This window comes from Prenolepis imparis, unplaced genomic scaffold (genome assembly GCF_030444845.1).
Source record: "Prenolepis imparis isolate NDT839.2.m4 unplaced genomic scaffold, iyPreImpa1.0 SCAF_3, whole genome shotgun sequence".
Taxonomy (NCBI): domain Eukaryota; kingdom Metazoa; phylum Arthropoda; class Insecta; order Hymenoptera; family Formicidae; genus Prenolepis; species Prenolepis imparis.
The window spans coordinates 17,565,439-17,583,099 of record NW_028141161.1 but is presented as its reverse complement, the minus strand read 5'-3'; the positions used below and the strand labels follow the sequence as shown (position 1 = coordinate 17,583,099).

The 17,661-nt window shown below is 32.7% G+C and overlaps 3 protein-coding genes across 7 annotated transcripts in view; 1 reads left to right on the top strand and 2 right to left on the bottom strand.

Moving 5' to 3' along the window:
* Cask (peripheral plasma membrane protein CASK) overlaps positions 1 to 866 on the bottom strand; it is a 182,443-nt gene extending 181,577 nt beyond the window's left edge. The window contains exon 1 of one of the 2 annotated variants that reach the window (XM_083033330.1): positions 748 to 866. The gene's annotated coding sequence lies outside the window, so the exon portion shown is untranslated. Of the gene's footprint in view, positions 1 to 395; positions 688 to 747 lie in introns of those variants that run through there. The other variant, XM_083033329.1, reaches the window with a different exon arrangement.
* A 75-nt stretch (positions 867 to 941) lies between these two features.
* On the bottom strand, positions 942 to 2,810 carry LOC145933541 (uncharacterized). The gene is made up of 5 exons (XM_083033342.1): positions 2,559 to 2,810; positions 2,135 to 2,259; positions 1,766 to 1,922; positions 1,504 to 1,589; positions 942 to 1,334 (listed from the first exon to the last, which is right to left on the bottom strand). The coding sequence occupies exons 2-5, from the start codon at positions 2,212 to 2,214 to the stop codon at positions 1,142 to 1,144; spliced, it is 516 nt and encodes a 171-aa protein (XP_082889468.1). The 5' UTR covers positions 2,215 to 2,259; positions 2,559 to 2,810; the 3' UTR covers positions 942 to 1,141.
* A 122-nt stretch (positions 2,811 to 2,932) lies between these two features.
* Positions 2,933 to 17,661, top strand: part of Atg16 (Autophagy-related 16) — a 397,081-nt gene continuing 382,352 nt past the window's right edge. For 2 of the 4 annotated variants that reach the window (XM_083033335.1, XM_083033338.1), the window contains exons 1-7: positions 2,934 to 3,400; positions 3,650 to 3,908; positions 3,993 to 4,155; positions 4,325 to 4,413; positions 6,359 to 6,494; positions 7,972 to 8,077; positions 10,360 to 10,502. In XM_083033335.1, the coding sequence (XP_082889461.1) occupies positions 3,271 to 3,400; positions 3,650 to 3,908; positions 3,993 to 4,155; positions 4,325 to 4,413; positions 6,359 to 6,494; positions 7,972 to 8,077; positions 10,360 to 10,502 (1,026 nt within the window). In that variant the 5' untranslated portion in view covers positions 2,934 to 3,270. Of the gene's footprint in view, positions 3,401 to 3,649; positions 3,909 to 3,992; positions 4,156 to 4,324; positions 4,414 to 5,530; positions 5,579 to 6,358; positions 6,495 to 7,971; positions 8,078 to 10,359; positions 10,503 to 17,661 lie in introns of all 4 variants that reach the window. The other 2 variants (XM_083033334.1, XM_083033337.1) reach the window with 2 other exon arrangements.

Here is a 17,661-nt window from a genome sequence, read left to right as displayed (position 1 = left end):
GTCAGCACACCAACCGACCGTCGTCGCACTGACACTCCGTTGGCGGACCACGAGCCCACACCGTATATCACTATAGGGTGCGATCGTGAATCGTACGTGCGGCGCAACTCTGTGCGAAGCGATACGATGATATCGAGTACCGCCGACACCCTCGTCGTCGTCGTCGTCGTCGTTCAAGGCACGCTGAATTCGCTCGTTCGCTCGCTGGTCACGCCGGCAAAATCAGCGCGCACAGAAAAAACAGACAGCGTATGATGTTATGTCAGACTCTCTCGTATAGGTAGGCCCCGTCGCGCGACCTGTCTCAAAAGCGTGGCCAGAGAAACCGAATTATAGGGCCGGTATATCCTCCTCGCCTGAGAGCCGCGAGCATACACGTTACCAATCATACGTACGCACGATCGACGGCTGAGGAGACGGTTGACGGAGACGACGACAGACAATACCGATGGCACTGAACACGCTATATCCCGTCTGTCAAAGGCCGGAGCAGTGGATTCGCTCGCTCCGAAGCAAGACTGGTTGCATAAAACGCGGCGGGCGGCTGCGCCAACCGTTCTCCTCTGACGTCCCCTCTGCGGCCGAGCTATGCATGGAGGGGCGGGCGTGGCGCCTGCCTCTCTTTACACGCAACCTTTTGCGCTTAAACGTGTCCTTTACTCCCTTCATTGCTCGCCGAGTATGCGTAACGCGCCCTTAGGCTGGGGAGGATACTCTTGAAACCTTCTGCGCGAATCAGCTACTCACCGTCTTCTCTCGAAGACACGATCGGTAAATTCCTTTGCACTACCAAGCGAGACAGAATGAATATTTTCCTCGTGCTCTTGTTGTACGATAAGCTGCTTTCTTCATTCTCAAAACGACGGAGATGACTTCTTTGGATTACTGTTTAAAATAAAATTAATGGTATTAGAAATCTCATTAAAGTTGATACTTGAATATTTCTGTAAACATAAATTATAAAGGTATAACAGAACTATTATGTAAACAAAAACATTGATATCACGTTAAATTTTGGCTTAATTATAGAGGCATCGTCTTTAATATACAATTTTAATGTGCCGTTATTAAAAGCTACAAATTAAAAAATAATCTTAAGTTAATTAAAAAATTGTGAAAAATAAACGTCCGCTTACCGCTCTCATAAATATAAGAGTCCGTCGAAAATATCTTCAACTTCTTCCTTCCGTCCGAATATCGATAGTACTAATATTATACGGCTGCGATTTCCTCGATGGTAGATAGCGTGTTTACCGAGAGCCAGAAATTCCGCTTCTCTTTCAAGATATTTTAAATGTTTGTGATTGTATCCTCGGAAAACAATTATATTTTCCCTATAAATGTAATTAAAGAATGTTATATATGTATTTACGATATATGTATTAAGAAAACACAGTTTAAATTTTCTTTTCTCAAGCTGTTAAAAACATTTATATTAAATATATGAAAATTATTAGATTATAAAAGACGAAAGTAACAACTTAAATATTCATTTAATCTAACCCAGATTTTTGCCATTGATCAAGGTAAGGATTTTTCGCCCGATTTGCCGCTAATTTATTATAGAGTGCAAGAATACTACGTGCTATCTATAAATAAATGTGTTAAACATTAAAGCCGAATTCAGTATTTTAAATCATTAAGTTTACAAGTCTCACATTTGAGATAAATATAATACATCATATAAACTTGAAAATTATTCATGCTTAACACTATATAGAAGACTGGAATATATCTTATAATTAATAACTTTCTTCATTCTTACCATACTTGCTGCTGCTCCTTGTTTCATAGTAACATCAGTATTGAGTATTGAATAAAAGACATATTCATTAAGAGCAGCTTGTGTCCTAATTAGCCTGTATTTTTTGGCCCTTCTATTATACATAATTTGCCATCGTTTACTTAATTTCAATGTGTCTCTAAAATTAATTATATAGAATATAAATATAATATTAAATATAATAAGCATTAAAAAATTTATATTATGTAGCATATATGATTTATGTTATATGTAGCACAACTATGATATACACTATCTTACATAAAATAAATATATAATATTGTGCACACAATATAATTTAAAAAAGTTAATAAAGATAATATAGATTTATAAAACGTAATACCAAATTACCTGTTTGATGATTTATACGAAATACCAAAATTATGTTTATTACAATAACATTCTTTGCTACTCTTGTTTTGATCCTTCATTGTCTTCTAATTTCATTGAATTATTTTCATTGTTTTGACTTTTTGCTATAACCAAAGATTTTACATATGCAAACAACATAATTGCTATATATTTTCATATTAAGTTATTTATACCAAAAATTATTTCCACTTGTATCATCAAAATTATATTAATATATAACCTCTCTTTATGATCATGTAAAATTTGATTATTAAATCTTTTTAAATTTGTAAGTAAAATCCAACATAACCTAAACAACAGACTTCCTCTGTTACTATAATTTATATATTAAATTATTTATTTTAATCCTTAATAAAACTATACATACTTGTTGATAATAAAGCAACTGCATTCAAATTCTTACCACACAAATCCCTGATACAAATAAGTCAGTTGTGGTTGTGAATATACATTGGGCGAAATCTTCTTCATCAACTGCAGCCAACTTCATTGTCCATTTGCACCAGGCACTTCATATCACACATGTTAAATCATACGAAAATTTTAAAAAGCAACTTACATCTTTACTTTAGTTGTATTTAATACATAGACATTTTATTACTGACATTAGATAAGAGGTGTCCAAAAAATTACAACGTATACACGGAAGCAACGAGTGCATGGCCGAAAAGAACAGATGAGAACAGATGTTTCGAGTTTCGACTAGCCTGTCGGTGGTATCGATATATCGCAACGTCGATTCTTACTGGTGATGTGATATCGATAATAGCACAACAATTCAGACATTCAGATTTCAAAGTAGAGCACAGCGTAGTGTTTGGTACACCTATACACGTCTAGGTTAGAATAGCTGTTTTCATAATTAAAAATATTTACGCTAATGCAGCAATGTCATGTGATTTTTACGAGATACTCAAACGTTATACATTGACTGACGGTGGAATGTAATTCTTTATCGGACCAAGTTGCTCGTTGTCGTGAAGAAGGACCTCGCTATGGAGTGACGATTGTTGAAGATCGTTGTTTATAGCCTCCTTGTCGAAACGGTCCCGATCAAGGTTAAATCGATAGTAATTGCTTATTTTTAAGCTCCGTGCGAATCAGTCGGGAGAAAAATGACGTCGAACGAAGGAGGTGTATCGCTTGTCGCCCGGGAGGACATCAGCTGGCGGAAAGATTTAATTTCGCAATTACGCGAAAGAAACAGATCGCAAACCAATTGTTTTGCGGATCTCATCAGCCTGCGTAAGTTTTTTCTACCAATCATTTCACGTTGGTTCACTGCAATTTTATAATATGTCTTATTTTGGATACTGTATTTTATTGTTTACCATATGTCCTGTTCGGTTAGATTTTATCTATGGATCGATGTTTATTAACAGATTTCATTTATCTATTTCTTTTTGAATGAAATGTATTCGTTAGCTTACACAGGATCTTCTATTTCAATATTAGTTTGTAAGTCAACTTTTCGATATTTCTATATTTTTACAGATAATAGATTATTTGAAAGTGCAAACACACTGCGAAATACAAACATGCAATTGACAATTGCAAATGAGACCATTCGTCGTGAGGTAGCCAATGGCAGTATCGGTATAGGTGGAAATCCTGATCTTGAAGCTAGACTTTTAAAACAAGCGGAAGAATTGGCGATGCTACACAAGAGGAAAGGAGAACACACACAACAAATAGTAGATCTCAATAACAAATTGCAAGAAATAACAAAAGAACTTTATGCAAAGGAAGCTAGGTAAATTAATCATCTATATATATATATATATATGTATGCGTATGTAAGACAGCTTCTCTTATGAATTTATTTGCTCCTTTTCAGTCTTGCAGAATGTTCGGAAGCTAATGTCAACTTACGTTTAGAAATAACTAAATGCCTTGGTAGAGAGAAGGAAACAGAAATTATTAATCAGATGCTCAAAGATGAACATCAGGCCTTGCAGCTAGCTTTCGCATCTTTAGAGGAAAAACTTAGAAAAACACAAGTATATATTATATAATTGCTTTTTTTCTAATTATGTCAACCATTTAATAAAATTGTGTACTATATATCTTTTTCTATACATTGGGTTAAAACAAGTCTGATAAGTTATTTGTAAATGTTTATTTAATACTCTATTTTGTTTATTAACATTTAAATTTATAAATTTGCAGGAAGAAAATCGACAATTGATTGAACGTTTAATAAAATATAAAGCCAGAGATGCAGAAAAGATGAATGAGGAGAATGACAACTTTTTAAGGTGAGTACATATATGAACATTAATACATATTGTGCATTTTAAGTGTTAGAAGGTGAAAAATTATTGCAAAAATTATGCATATTGCCTTTTTTCTACTGTTATTAATATAGATTGTAGAAAATAATTTATCATAATAAATTTTGACTTTAATATTAAATGTAGTATAATGTGCGATTATATAGTTTTATAATAGTTTCTCTAGAGTTGTGATTGTGCTTATAAATATACGAGTAAAACAGTATAATCAATATAAGAATATTCTGATTGAGCATGTGTTTACTTTTATGTGTAATGTGATGAAATATATTCATAATCTTGCATGCTAATTATGATTTTATGCAAATTTATAATTCTAGACTTCTAATATAATAAATGTATTTCTGCTTAGTTAGAGCTTTTAAGGATTAACCAATTTTTTTTCGCATTTTAGTTGATTTAGAATTTATATGTATATCTGTATGTTCCTAGTCAGTGTAGTTTTGTGTGAAGGTAGTTTACTTGAATATAATCTTTTTGTCTCTCTGAAATCTTTATCTTTCTTCAGCATCACTTTTCTGTAGAATATCTATTCTTTTCTTGAAATGGATGTTATTGTATTTCATTGAAAAACACTAAAAACTCATTCAGTTTTAAAACATTATTCTTATTTTAATTTAATGTAATCTTTACATTACATACAATACATACTTTACAATACATACAATAAATCTTTTCAAGTTTGTGTCTTATAATAATTCAGATTGCTTTATTATTTAAAATCATTAGAACGCATGTTACATATTTCAAAGTTTAAATATGTAAACTATGTGTTCTCATTAACATCGTGATATGCATTCACATTACACCATAAATTTTTAATTAAACAACATAGTAATTGATATTTGTGTTTATAAATGCTACACAATAAGATTTAATAGCTAAATCTTTTGATTATTAGAGATTTTTATAAACATGTATTAATATATATGCAAATAATAGATATGTTGATTTTTAATGTATACATGTACGTGTATATGTAGACATTATTTATTAAAGTTGAGTTTTCCACAGAATGTACAATATTCAGTCACTTTAGAGCTTTATACACTAGACACACTGCTTGACATTTTCGTTTCAGTGTTACGAGTCCAACCGCCTTTTTGATGCATACCTTATCAAAGTTTGGGTAAGTTTCATGAAATGAAACATTTCGCTTAACGCTAAATAGCTTTGGGCTGGTAATTTAACAAAACTACGTACTGCACTTGGTATCTTGTGATTTATCTATTCTATCTGTGGGTGGCGTTTATACTATGCATTATATATATTTATTGATTTATCTCATTTAATATAAAAATAATACACAATTAACTAAATTATGTGAATCTTCAGCTTTTTAAGCTTTTATATGTAAATAAAAGATAAAAAGATGGATATGGTAATGTGAATACTACTGTACTATAATCTGTAATTATATATAAAAAAACAAACTTGAAAAGGTAAACAAATATTTTTGTTTTTTATGTATTTTTTTTATAATGCATTTATGCAATATAAATGCACAGAAATATTGATTTTGCTGATAATTCAAAACAAAAGTGAAAATTACATGTACAACAATATTGTAATTTATATTATATGTATAAATATATATGTATATATGAGCGAAAAATATGTATACATTACAAAAAAAAGTAATGCATATTTTTAAACTGTCTAATAAAAAATCTAGTAAAAAAATGCATCATAAGAAATGGTAAATTATATATTTAAATAATATGATTAGTTTTTATACATAATATAGCTTTTCTTACAAGAAGGGATATAATGTGAAAATTGCAGAACATATCAATGTTATGATATATGCTTTAAGTTGCTTTGCAACTTTGTCGAATTTTAATTTACTTAATATATATATTTACTAAATGTATATGTTTCTCATTACAAAAAATATTTGTTATTGCAGAAAGAGGCAAGCAAAAATGCAAAAAGAATTGGAAGATGCAGCACGAGATACACGACCTGTTAGTCCCGATCGTTTAAGTTTAAAAGAAGTCGCTGGTCTTCCGACAGCAGTGCCAACAAAAGTATCCGTAACATTTGTACGTTGAATCTAAAATCTTATATTGTATTCTCTTTATCGTCATGGAAGTATTAACATCATTCGATACATGATATTCTTAATAACATTGACACGTGGGGCTGCATGCTTTGTATGCATACATACATATACATCGTATCATATAACATATAACAAATTTTTTTAGATATTTGCAGAAAAATGCTATAGAAGTTCAAAAAGTTTCTAGAGTTGCACATTTTTTTTTTAGGCCAGATTATAACATTAATTGTGAAATTTCAATTATATTAGCAAATAATATTTTTATATTTGCATTGGCACGTTCTGAACAATGGATAATAATGCTTTTTATCTTAAAAAATCAAGTTAAATAATAATTACATATATTTTTTTTATTTATATAATCAGATAAAGTTATGCTTGATAAAATGATGACTTTTTAAATAGAATTATATTTAATTTATTTATAATATAATATTAATTAAATAATATTATATATAAATAATATTAATAATTTTCTTTAATATAAATTGCTGATAATTATTAACTTATAACAAAAATTGTTAATTATACATATCTTGCAACGCGACTGTTTTATTTTTTATGATAAATTATATTTCTTTATACAGTAATATGTACACATATTACTCGGACACACACAGTCATATACACACATACATATACATTATTATACATATAATCTGTAACATTAGTACAATAGTGTTTTAGTTTTTATTAAATTTTGAATATGTTCACAAGGAAAATATAGTATTATTTGTAGAATTTAATGTGTATATGTGTATAAGTTGTACAATGGTATAACATTATATATAATTTTTATTGAGCTCAAATTAAGTACAAGTAGTTTTAAATGTTATAGAATGCTTTTATTAACATAATCTCTGCAAAGAAATCCATTTTTCTCTGATTTTATTCTCAATTAGCTATATCAATCTTCACAAGTTTTCCTTTTGTGCTTTTATTTTAAATTAATGATGTTATATCCTTCCATCCATATTTCTTTATCCACATTCTCATTCTAAATTGATTGCGCACATATCATTTTCATCTTACACATGTACTTTGAATATAAATATGAAGATGCGAATATAATTATATATTATATCCGATAGATTATAGTAGTATTATGATATACATTTTTCTTATTAAAACATTAAGCCTTTAATTAAATATTTTACAATATTTGCATTTTATATTTATGTAAATAATCAAGCTGTGTTTGACGATGAATTAAGTAACTAGATATTCATAACTAAGATAATATGATAATGAAATTATACGCGTAAAGATATATATTTAAAATAATATAATTGTTTTTTTTTTTTTTTTTAATATTGATTTCCAATTTCTGTCTTGTAATATTATTGTCATGTATTGTGCGATCAACATAACATTTGTGCAATAGTTTGAATGCATGCAAGATTTTTAGCACTTATACATATATCAAGTGCTTATATATTTATATATAAACCTTACAGAGTGCCCATGAGGGAGAAGTATATGCTGTTAAATGGTCACCTACTGATAGAATTCTGGCTACTGGTGGTGCTGACAGGAAAGTGAAATTATGGAACATAACTAAAGGTAATTAAAAGGAGAGAATATATTTTATAATAATATTATAATATTATTAAATATATATTTAATAATATTATTAAATATATATTTAATAATATTAAAAATTATTATACTTTTGAGATCTTTATTTGCACATCTCTTAAAATACTCTTTCTTTAATTTAGTAAAAGTAATGTAATAAAAATATAGTATAAATATAATTTTTTATTATGGAATATTAAGTCATTATTTGTCGAAATTTTTAAATTTTCAATACTAATATTCCGAAAATATCAAAGTCTAAATTAAAATCATATTTAAGATTAGATAAAGAATAAAATTTTTTATTTATGTTACATTATATTTTTATGAAATTTGTATTGTATTTGTATAATGTGCGCCTCTTTGCGAAAACTCGGTTTAATTATAATCGCTTTGGCGCGTTCCAAATAAGGTAGCGTGATTGACCACTCAAAAGATCCTTGCTCCTTTTGTCCTGATTGATCAATCAGATGCTTCCAAGTACTTGTAGCGCCAAGTCGAACATGCATCGTTGCCACAAATTACGACGGACATTGCCGCGGTATAGAGGGATGTAAATTACATTCAAGGCGTGGAGAACGCGTGCGAGGGAAAGAATGCGATTAGCCGGAGCATTCACGCGGGTAAACGACACCTCGGCCACATAGTGTAGTCGTGAATATTGCATGCAAAGCGGCAAGAGAGGATCTCCCGCCAGAAAATCCACTCATCTTGTTATTTGAATTTTCCCGCTTTTTCTCTCTTTTTCCCGCGCAGTTTTACGCGCGCTTTCGCAGTCGCGTTATGGCGGTTTGGTCGTTGGCGCGTTTTAACGGTGTCGCGGTCTTCACGAGAGGTATTTGCAGTTATCTGCACTCTGACTTTCGGTAATTATCATTCTCTAATTAGTATTTCTTTCATCTAATCACTGAACGAAAAGTTTCTTACTGATTCGAGCAGAATGTGACTATAAACGAAGAATAAATCTCGATTCGGGGGAATCTAACCCCCGATAGCTGCGCTATCGATCTCGCATATATATATATCACGTTAATATCGTACTTATAGTTTTATGATCTAATTATGGTTTATGCGCGCGTAAAATTGACATTTGTTAACGAGTCACAATGATATAAGAACCTGCGCTAGTGCTACTAAAGATGTCTATTAAATCTGTGTAGAATAACTAACTGGCTAAGTATTTGTCAACATAAATGCATTTGTCGTACATTTATTTCACAGCACGATTTTATCAGGATTAATGTACAAGGATACATTTAAAATTAATAACTTTGTCTTTAATTTTGACTTGTGTACATCAAAGTAATATTTTTTTAAAAGTATTGAGAGAGAGGAAGAGAGAGAGAGAGAGAGAGAGAGAGAGAGAGAGAGAGAGAGAGAGAGAGAGAGAGAGAGGAGTAGGGGAGGGAGAGAGAGAGAGAATTTTTTCTAATTTGCAATAAAAGAATAATTTTCTCATACGAGTTCGATAAATATATATATCTCTGGTAAATAAATACAAAACAAATAAAATATATAAAACGTTTATAAAATAATTAATTATTAGTATAATTATAACGTGTGTTGCCTTTGAATGTCATTGTGCTTCGTTATTTATTTCATTTATTTGCAACAAATATTTATTTCGCTCGAGAAAAATTCTCTGCGATTTATATAATAAAGTATGTTTAACAAATCAACAGGTTTGCGTGATTGGCGCGTTGTATGATTCGGCCTTGCCACGTCTAGCAAAAATCGGCCTGTCGGCGTTTTGCAGCGAAACGATCGCACATATGCTATAACGTTCTCGAATATAATCCCCCGCGCCTCCCGTTACAAATTGAATGAAACATCCGTCCTTATTGTATGGGTTATATCCGCTTAACTCGAGATCTGCTATTCTGGATTTCCACACATTATCCATTTCTCGGCTTTATTCCGCGCCCTTCTTCATTGCTCTTTCTCATTTCTATCTCTATGTTTCTCTATTTGTTTCCCTCTCTTTCCCCTATTGCCCTCTTTGAAGTGCTTATAAGCTGTTTCGGATTGCAACGCAACTTGCTCGTTGCCAATTAAGCCGTCAGGGCATAAATTTAATTAGTCATATTCAGAGAATAACGCGCGCAGAGAGAATATAGGCGCAAGGGGGGAAAGAGAGACAGAGATAGAGTGGAACGACCCTGCAATGAGGAACAAAGTAATTGATGGAGGCACGTAAATGCGAAGAATTAAACACAAACATCGTTAGGTAATGGTATGATAACGTGTGCATGAACGTTCTGTTGCAGGTACATCGGAGAGTAAAGGCATCCTCGTCGGCAGCAACGCTGGTGTGATGTCGGTGGACTTTGATTCGACCGGCACCCTTATTCTTGGAGCGTCCAACGACTATGCGAGCCGCGTCTGGACCGTCAGTGATCTTCGCCTAAAGGTAAGTTTTTGCATCAATTGTCTTAGTGTGTGGTCCTATACTTTTACCACGCACTTTCGAAACAGCATGAGAGCTTAAAAGGGCCGCAAAAGATGGCCGAAAAATATCTGTATATTTCAAGGTTTTACATTATTGAGATCTTTTTATGCGATGATATAACATTCGCATAACATCGTGATATAAAATTATATCACATGAATTATGTTTAATTCATTTTTTTCTCAAATTTGTCGTATGTGTTAGCTAATTGTAAAATATTATATATACTAGTTGTATATATAAACTTTGCTACGCAATGAAAGCAAAGACTATAAACATATAAAATATATTTAAAAATTGCATATAGAGATTACGCGGGTTATAGGTGAAATTTATTCTTATTGCATTTCTATCAGAATTTTTGCAAAAAGCTTTTGCAAATTTGTTCTGATAACAGGTTCCCCATGACGTGAGAAAATTTGAATATAAAATGAAATATAATACTCACGTTTGCAATCTTTGCAAGCCGTAAAAACGGCATGATATTTATTATTTATTATATATGTATATATTTTTAATATTTGCGTTAGAATATAGAAATGAGGATAATATCCCAAATATATAAATCAATTATTAGGAAGAACTGAATGTTTTTTAAGCATTCACTCAATTTTTTTCGTACCGAAACACATCACTTGATCCGTTTTTCCGTCATATCTAGGTTAATATTGATAACTGTTTTCGAGGATTTAAATTCCCGACTTTCGATTGCCATTCAAATATGCTGCTGCTCGTTCGTAATTGTACCACGGTTCTATGGATACTCACTGTAAAGCCGAATGTATTACGGAATTAGCGGCTCCATCCCTCTCACGAAGAGATGAAACGTTCCGCGCAACAATACTCGAACGAAATATCGAAAATTCATCCGACAACGCTGAGTTTGCAAATTTTTTAAATCCGCAGATTACGGACGAAGCGTTGAAATTACGCGCGTCGAAAGCCGTAAATAAAATAATACGGACGAAAGACTGCTGCGCCTTCTGTTTTTTTTCTTGCAATATATTATTAATTCTAAAATTGTTTTTTGCAATTATTGACAAGCAAAAATGCTTGACAATATTACCTATAAATTATTACAAATACTTATATTTTATTACAAAATATATACATTGAGAAAAAAAATTATTAACTCGACTAAATCGTTCAATTAAATTATTATTTTATTATTTGAACATATATAAGTATTTAAGTCAAATACACGTTTTGTCAGATTTAATATGTTGTATTTAATTAAAATATTTCTATATATGTTCAATTAACAAAATAGTATTTAGTTGAACGATTTAATCAAGTTAACAACTTTTTTTTTCAGTGTACAATATTATAGATTTATTATGAAAATCAGTATATAAAAAATAATTGCCATAAATTAATATTATAAATTAACAAGAAATTTTAATTAATCGTCTCTTCAAATTTTATTTGAAGCCATTTGAAGCCATTTGAGCGTATAGAAATATTTATCATAACTTTTTACATGTCGTTCTCCCTAAACTAATTTTGCTAACTCACACAAAAGTTGAGAATAGCATTGCATTGTAATGTCTCAATATATTTTCGATGCTTTATTGGCAATAATTTGCTCTTTTAACTAGCTGAGAGCTGTATACGATAATCATGTACATATGACCGTACTCAATCAAGCTTTCATACCGTATTGCGCTAAGCACGAACAAAAAGAAGTTACATTAAGATAGAACAAATGACCTAACAACTACGATAATGAGACGCGTTCGTCCCTCGTCTTCGTGAAAACGTGATTGGCTGTACGGACGTGTCCCAGGAAGTGCATAAAGAGATGTCTCGCAAAACATGCATTAAATTACAGGTCTGTTCCGTTGGTGAGACAGCCCGTGAATCTACCAGCAGTAGAATATGAAATTTATCGTCACCTTCTTCTCCCTCGCGATCTATTACGGTACGGTTCATGTAAATCCGCGGCGTTGGCGCGATCGTAAAGCTAATGACAATCTGCAAAAAGTCAGTCAGGACAGAATCACACCGTGAATCTTGCCACTGATCGTTACTCCTGCTCATACCTATGTACGTTTTGAAAGGCAGCCTGATGTTTCCTCGCGGCTTCTTAACTTCACGTTATCCAAAGTTCATTCGCTCACGCTTTCCCTTCATTATTGTTACATCTATAATAGAGGAAAAAACGTTCTATCCTATCCCTTTGATAAGCGTATCAACTTTTTTCGCAACTCTCCATTTTCTATTCTGAAAATATACATATATTGAGAAATTGCGACTTGAAAAGAGGGATATATTGACCATTCTTAGTAACAGGTATTAAATATCTCAGTAATAATTTCGGGTAATATTAGACACAATTATTTTTTGTGACAATAGCGTATTATTAAATTAATAGTAATATAATTTATTAGTACACAGAGAGAATTTTCTTTTAGAATTTACCATAAAAATCATGGTAATCGTGGGACAATATGGTATGAAAAGAATTTTATGAGAATTTCTCTGATTAATATTTACACAATAAAAATAATAATATCTATCATAATAAAATATAAAACATGTTTGATTAATTTCACTAAACTGCATAGTAAAATTAATCAAACATGTTTTATATTTTATTGCGATAGATATTATTATTTGTATTGTGTAAATATTAATCAGAGAAATTCTCATAAAATTCTTTCCATACCATATATTGTCTCACGATTACCATGATTTTCAGGGTATTAAATTCTAAGAGAAAATTTTCTCAGTGTAGTATAATTAGTAATTTTGAAATATTTTTTAGCACATTTTTATATGCAAATAATTTGAAATAATATTTTTTTAATTTTTCACTGTTACGGTGTATTTCTTTAAATGCAATTAATTCAGATAAAAGATTGACCAAATTAAAATAATTTGTGATATATATAAGATTAATTTGATGTGACAAAATTAGTTGTCAGTAATATTCATTAACTTTTTAACGAACAATTTATGACAAATTTTTGGAAGATAAATTCGTCAATTGCTTGATACTAATACGCAATCAATAATTTCAAATTTTAATCTTATATAATACATAAAACAATACGTTATAACGCGATAAATATAGATCAGTTAAGTTAGACGATTTGCGTCAAATATGACGTTCAAAGTTTAGCATATGACAGTAAATGCCGATCACTACTAATGTACATTATTTCCTTTGATCTGCGCCCGAAGCCGGGTTCTTGTATATAAGAACTTAAGTACATAGTCTGTCGATAGTTGGAGAATATACATGCGCGCGGTTGTGTATGGAGGGGTAATCAGGAATGATCGATCGCGATGAAACTTTGAGTCCCACGTCGTACGTATATCTCGACCTGCGCACCTCGTTACTTTGATAGGATTGTCAGAGTGTCGTACTGATGTAACATGATTAAACGTTGAGAGCAATGATTATCGGCAATGCCGACGGGAATCGACGGACGAGGAAGCTTCTGCTGCTGTTAATTCCGCGACCGGTCCTCGCAGTTCTAAATGAGATTCTGAACGGTACTTTGATTTTGTGCCGTGTATATATGATCAAATTAGCCAGGTTTTATCGTATAAATATACTTTTGCCACGATTCGTCGAAGTCATCGATATCTGATCGATTTTCCACACGGTACATTTGCCAAGACATTATTCGTAAATAACTTATCCTCAACGTTATAGTAATATCGTACGAGAATATCGCGTCTATCCGTCTATCGTGAGAATTGTCGTCGCGTGGTTTCAGCATCCGAGGCAATTTCTCTCTCCTCAGGACAATTACACACGTATTCACGTTAGATCATGTCACAAGATTCGGCGAAGATGCTCGCTGGTTCGCAATGGAGCGAGATTGGACCGATAGTATGTTCTTACCAGCCGCGTAATTCCATTACATACTTGATACGTCGTTTCCCAACGTCATTGTATAAGTTGCCGCTTGTTCTACGCGCGTTTACCGTGTAGCGTAATACCGTATCGTGTATTGCGCGGCGGTTACCGGTGGAATACAATGTACAATATATCCGCGCGCGAGCATGCAAGGCAGGGTATATCGTATATCGAATTGCCGGATGTGTTAAATGTGATTATTCGAGAAATCGCAGCTGCCGTCTCGCGCGAATCGTCGCGCATTCCGTCCGAGATCAGCCGGATCCTTCTCTCTCTCTTTCGGTTGCACTTCTCGTCCTGTCGCTCTTACTTACTTTTTCACGCACCGTTTGTAAAACGGCCTCGCCGGGAATCTACTGAACACCGGCAGTTTCATTCCGAAGATTGGTGGCCAATGGCGCGTAAACTTACGCGGGAAACAACATGAGGATCTCTGAGGGATTCGAGCTATAACCAGTCTGTAGGGTTATTCAGGTTGAGAGGTGCGAGAGGTGCTGACCATCTGATGTTTATTCCGAAGTGCTTGGTCTTGAGAATGCAACAACATTTGTCGATCTTAATAAAATGCGATTTTTCTCGGTTCAATTTCTGCCGTTGCTTGTTTTTTGAAAATTGTTTAATATATATTTTTTTTTATAAAATATATCTGCAATTTATGTAACAAAAAATGCGCTCTATCTAAAATTGTCATCCAAATTAATTATGCATATCTCGATAGAATGCGAGTTTATGTCATTTGTAGTATTTACAAAATTTCTTATCTTTTTAAAATTTTCTACTAATAAAATAGGTAATGGTTTCTTTTAAATTACTTTTAAATCACGTTTCTTTTAACAATAATCGTTTTGGTACCGCCAACTTAATATTTATTTATAGAAACAGAAAGAATATATACATATTTTAAGCGCAAATAATTTTTTTATTTTGCGGGTTGTGTTATATGCACAATATTATATATGATAATATACACTTATTCTTTATAACAATTAATAGATAATCTTATAATCTATAATATTATTAACGAAAAAAAAAAAAAAATTCATATCGCAGTATAACGATTTAAGTTCATAATCCACTTACGTGGTTTAGACAAAGTGGTGAAAATTTCGAGTCTTATTAATTTAGGGGCGGTAAGAAGTTTTAATGCGAGATTATTATTGCCCATAAAAAATATATCGCCTTATTGAGAAAAAAACTAGGATTTCGACGCGATAGAGATTCGATGGAATGACTGTTTAAGGCTTTTTCTTCTTTTTTCATCTCTCTTCTCGATGTCTTTCTTTTCCGGAAAACAACCTTAAACCTTAAACATATTTTTCTCACTTCCACTTCCTAAATTTTATATTTCTCACCAGACCCTTTGTTTGTCACTTCGCCGGCAAGGAAACGACGCGTTAAACGAATATCGATGGTATTGGTGGATACCTGGCCAGGGCGATAATGGACTCAATTTTGCGGCAGTAGGGCGTCGTCGATCGTAGAGTTTGCCTTGTATGCCGTCACTTCTATCGATTCGCCAAGACGGTGCTTACCGGTGGTTTCCTGATTGTCTGGCACTGGCGAACTGTCATACTTCCTTTAGCGCGGCTCCAAATTTCTCGTAAGAGACGTAATCGCTCGCGTACTTTCTGTCTTTCGCGGCGTTCATGCTCCTCATTCCACGGTACCTGTCTTGTCTTAATCTTGACTAATGAGTAACAAGCGACGCCGACGCGACTCGTCCGATGTTCTGTAAATCGAATAATCGGAGAGAAAAGGGGAGATGCTCTAATTGCTGTACTTCAGTTAATTCGATCAAGTACCTTTCCGGAAGTTGCAGTGTCCTTCGTGAACGACACCGTTGCTTGCAGACTTTATTCTCGTGATGTGATGTAGTTTTATTTAATACTATACAGAATTTATACATTATATAGAAATTTTATTTAATATATTGATACCTATATATAATATAATATATATTATATATAATATAATATTATATATAATATAATATTATATATTATATTATATATATATTATATTATATTATATATTATATAATATATTAAATTATATATAATAATAAATAAAAATCAGAGATACATTGTAAAATTATAAAATTGCTCATTCAAACTTTAAATACAATTAGTAGCATTACCTTGTTTTTATATCTCGATAATTGAGCGCTGTAATTTAGAAATTGCCAACTTTTTCAGTTTTTTTTTATTTGATGATATTTTGACATAACGTAACCATTGTCTTCTTTTTCTGTAAAATATAGATTTTTTCTTTCATCGCTATCTTTGCCTACGTTCTTACTATAGGCGTGTGCTCATCTTGTATTCACATCTCAACTGTGTCATCATTATCTAATTTACTTGACGGTTGAGTTTCAATTACGTGCGTTGAGATTTCGCCATTTATGAAACGTAAATGATATGTTTTGAACGGCATTTACTGCGGGAATAATGCATGATAAGTTTCATCAAAACTTCTTCCTGTACGGTTAAAAGAGATGATGCGTCGAGGATTTATCAATTTCAAAATGCATGTCGAGAGACGCGTATCATGAGACGCCGAGAGACGGGGTTGCTTAATTGCGGGCTTCTTGACGTCTCATCAAAGTAGAAGTAAAGGGAATATCTCTCGACGCTCTCATGACGACTCTAATAATCAGGCTGTTCGGTCGGAGTCTGAAACGTTAATTCAGAAAATGCGCTTTCAGGCGTCTCGTCCAATAGGGTAATTTCAGGGTAACATAGTGGGCAGCAGGCACTCCACGCTGGTAGCCCTCTCCGTTCAAAGGCATTACTTTCATGCCGACCCTCAGTAATTACCTTGCGAAATTACCGCATTTACATCCTTAATAGGAATAGGTGGATATAGGTAGGAATGTCAGGCATGCCGCAGGAATATCGCGCGGGGAAAAAAGCGTAGGGAATTAACCTGAACAAGCCGCGCGCGTTGTCCTTGCACGAGGGCGATCCGTACGGAGCGTCTCGCGCTCTTTCCTTTCTTTTTTTTTTCTTATCTTTGTACTTCCGTTTTTCTCATTGTGCTTGCTTGCAGTCAGGGTGCGGAGAAAGACGGCGGCCGGCTATCAATTTTATCGAATTAAGATCGGATCGCGCGTAATGTCTATTAGATCCCTCGGTACTGCGCGCAATATTCGCGCGGTGAGAGTATAGTTGCTGTGCCTTTCGTTCCTCATTCGCTCCGCGCCGGTTATTCGCGTACGCACTGAGAAGCGAATTTATTTATCCGATATTA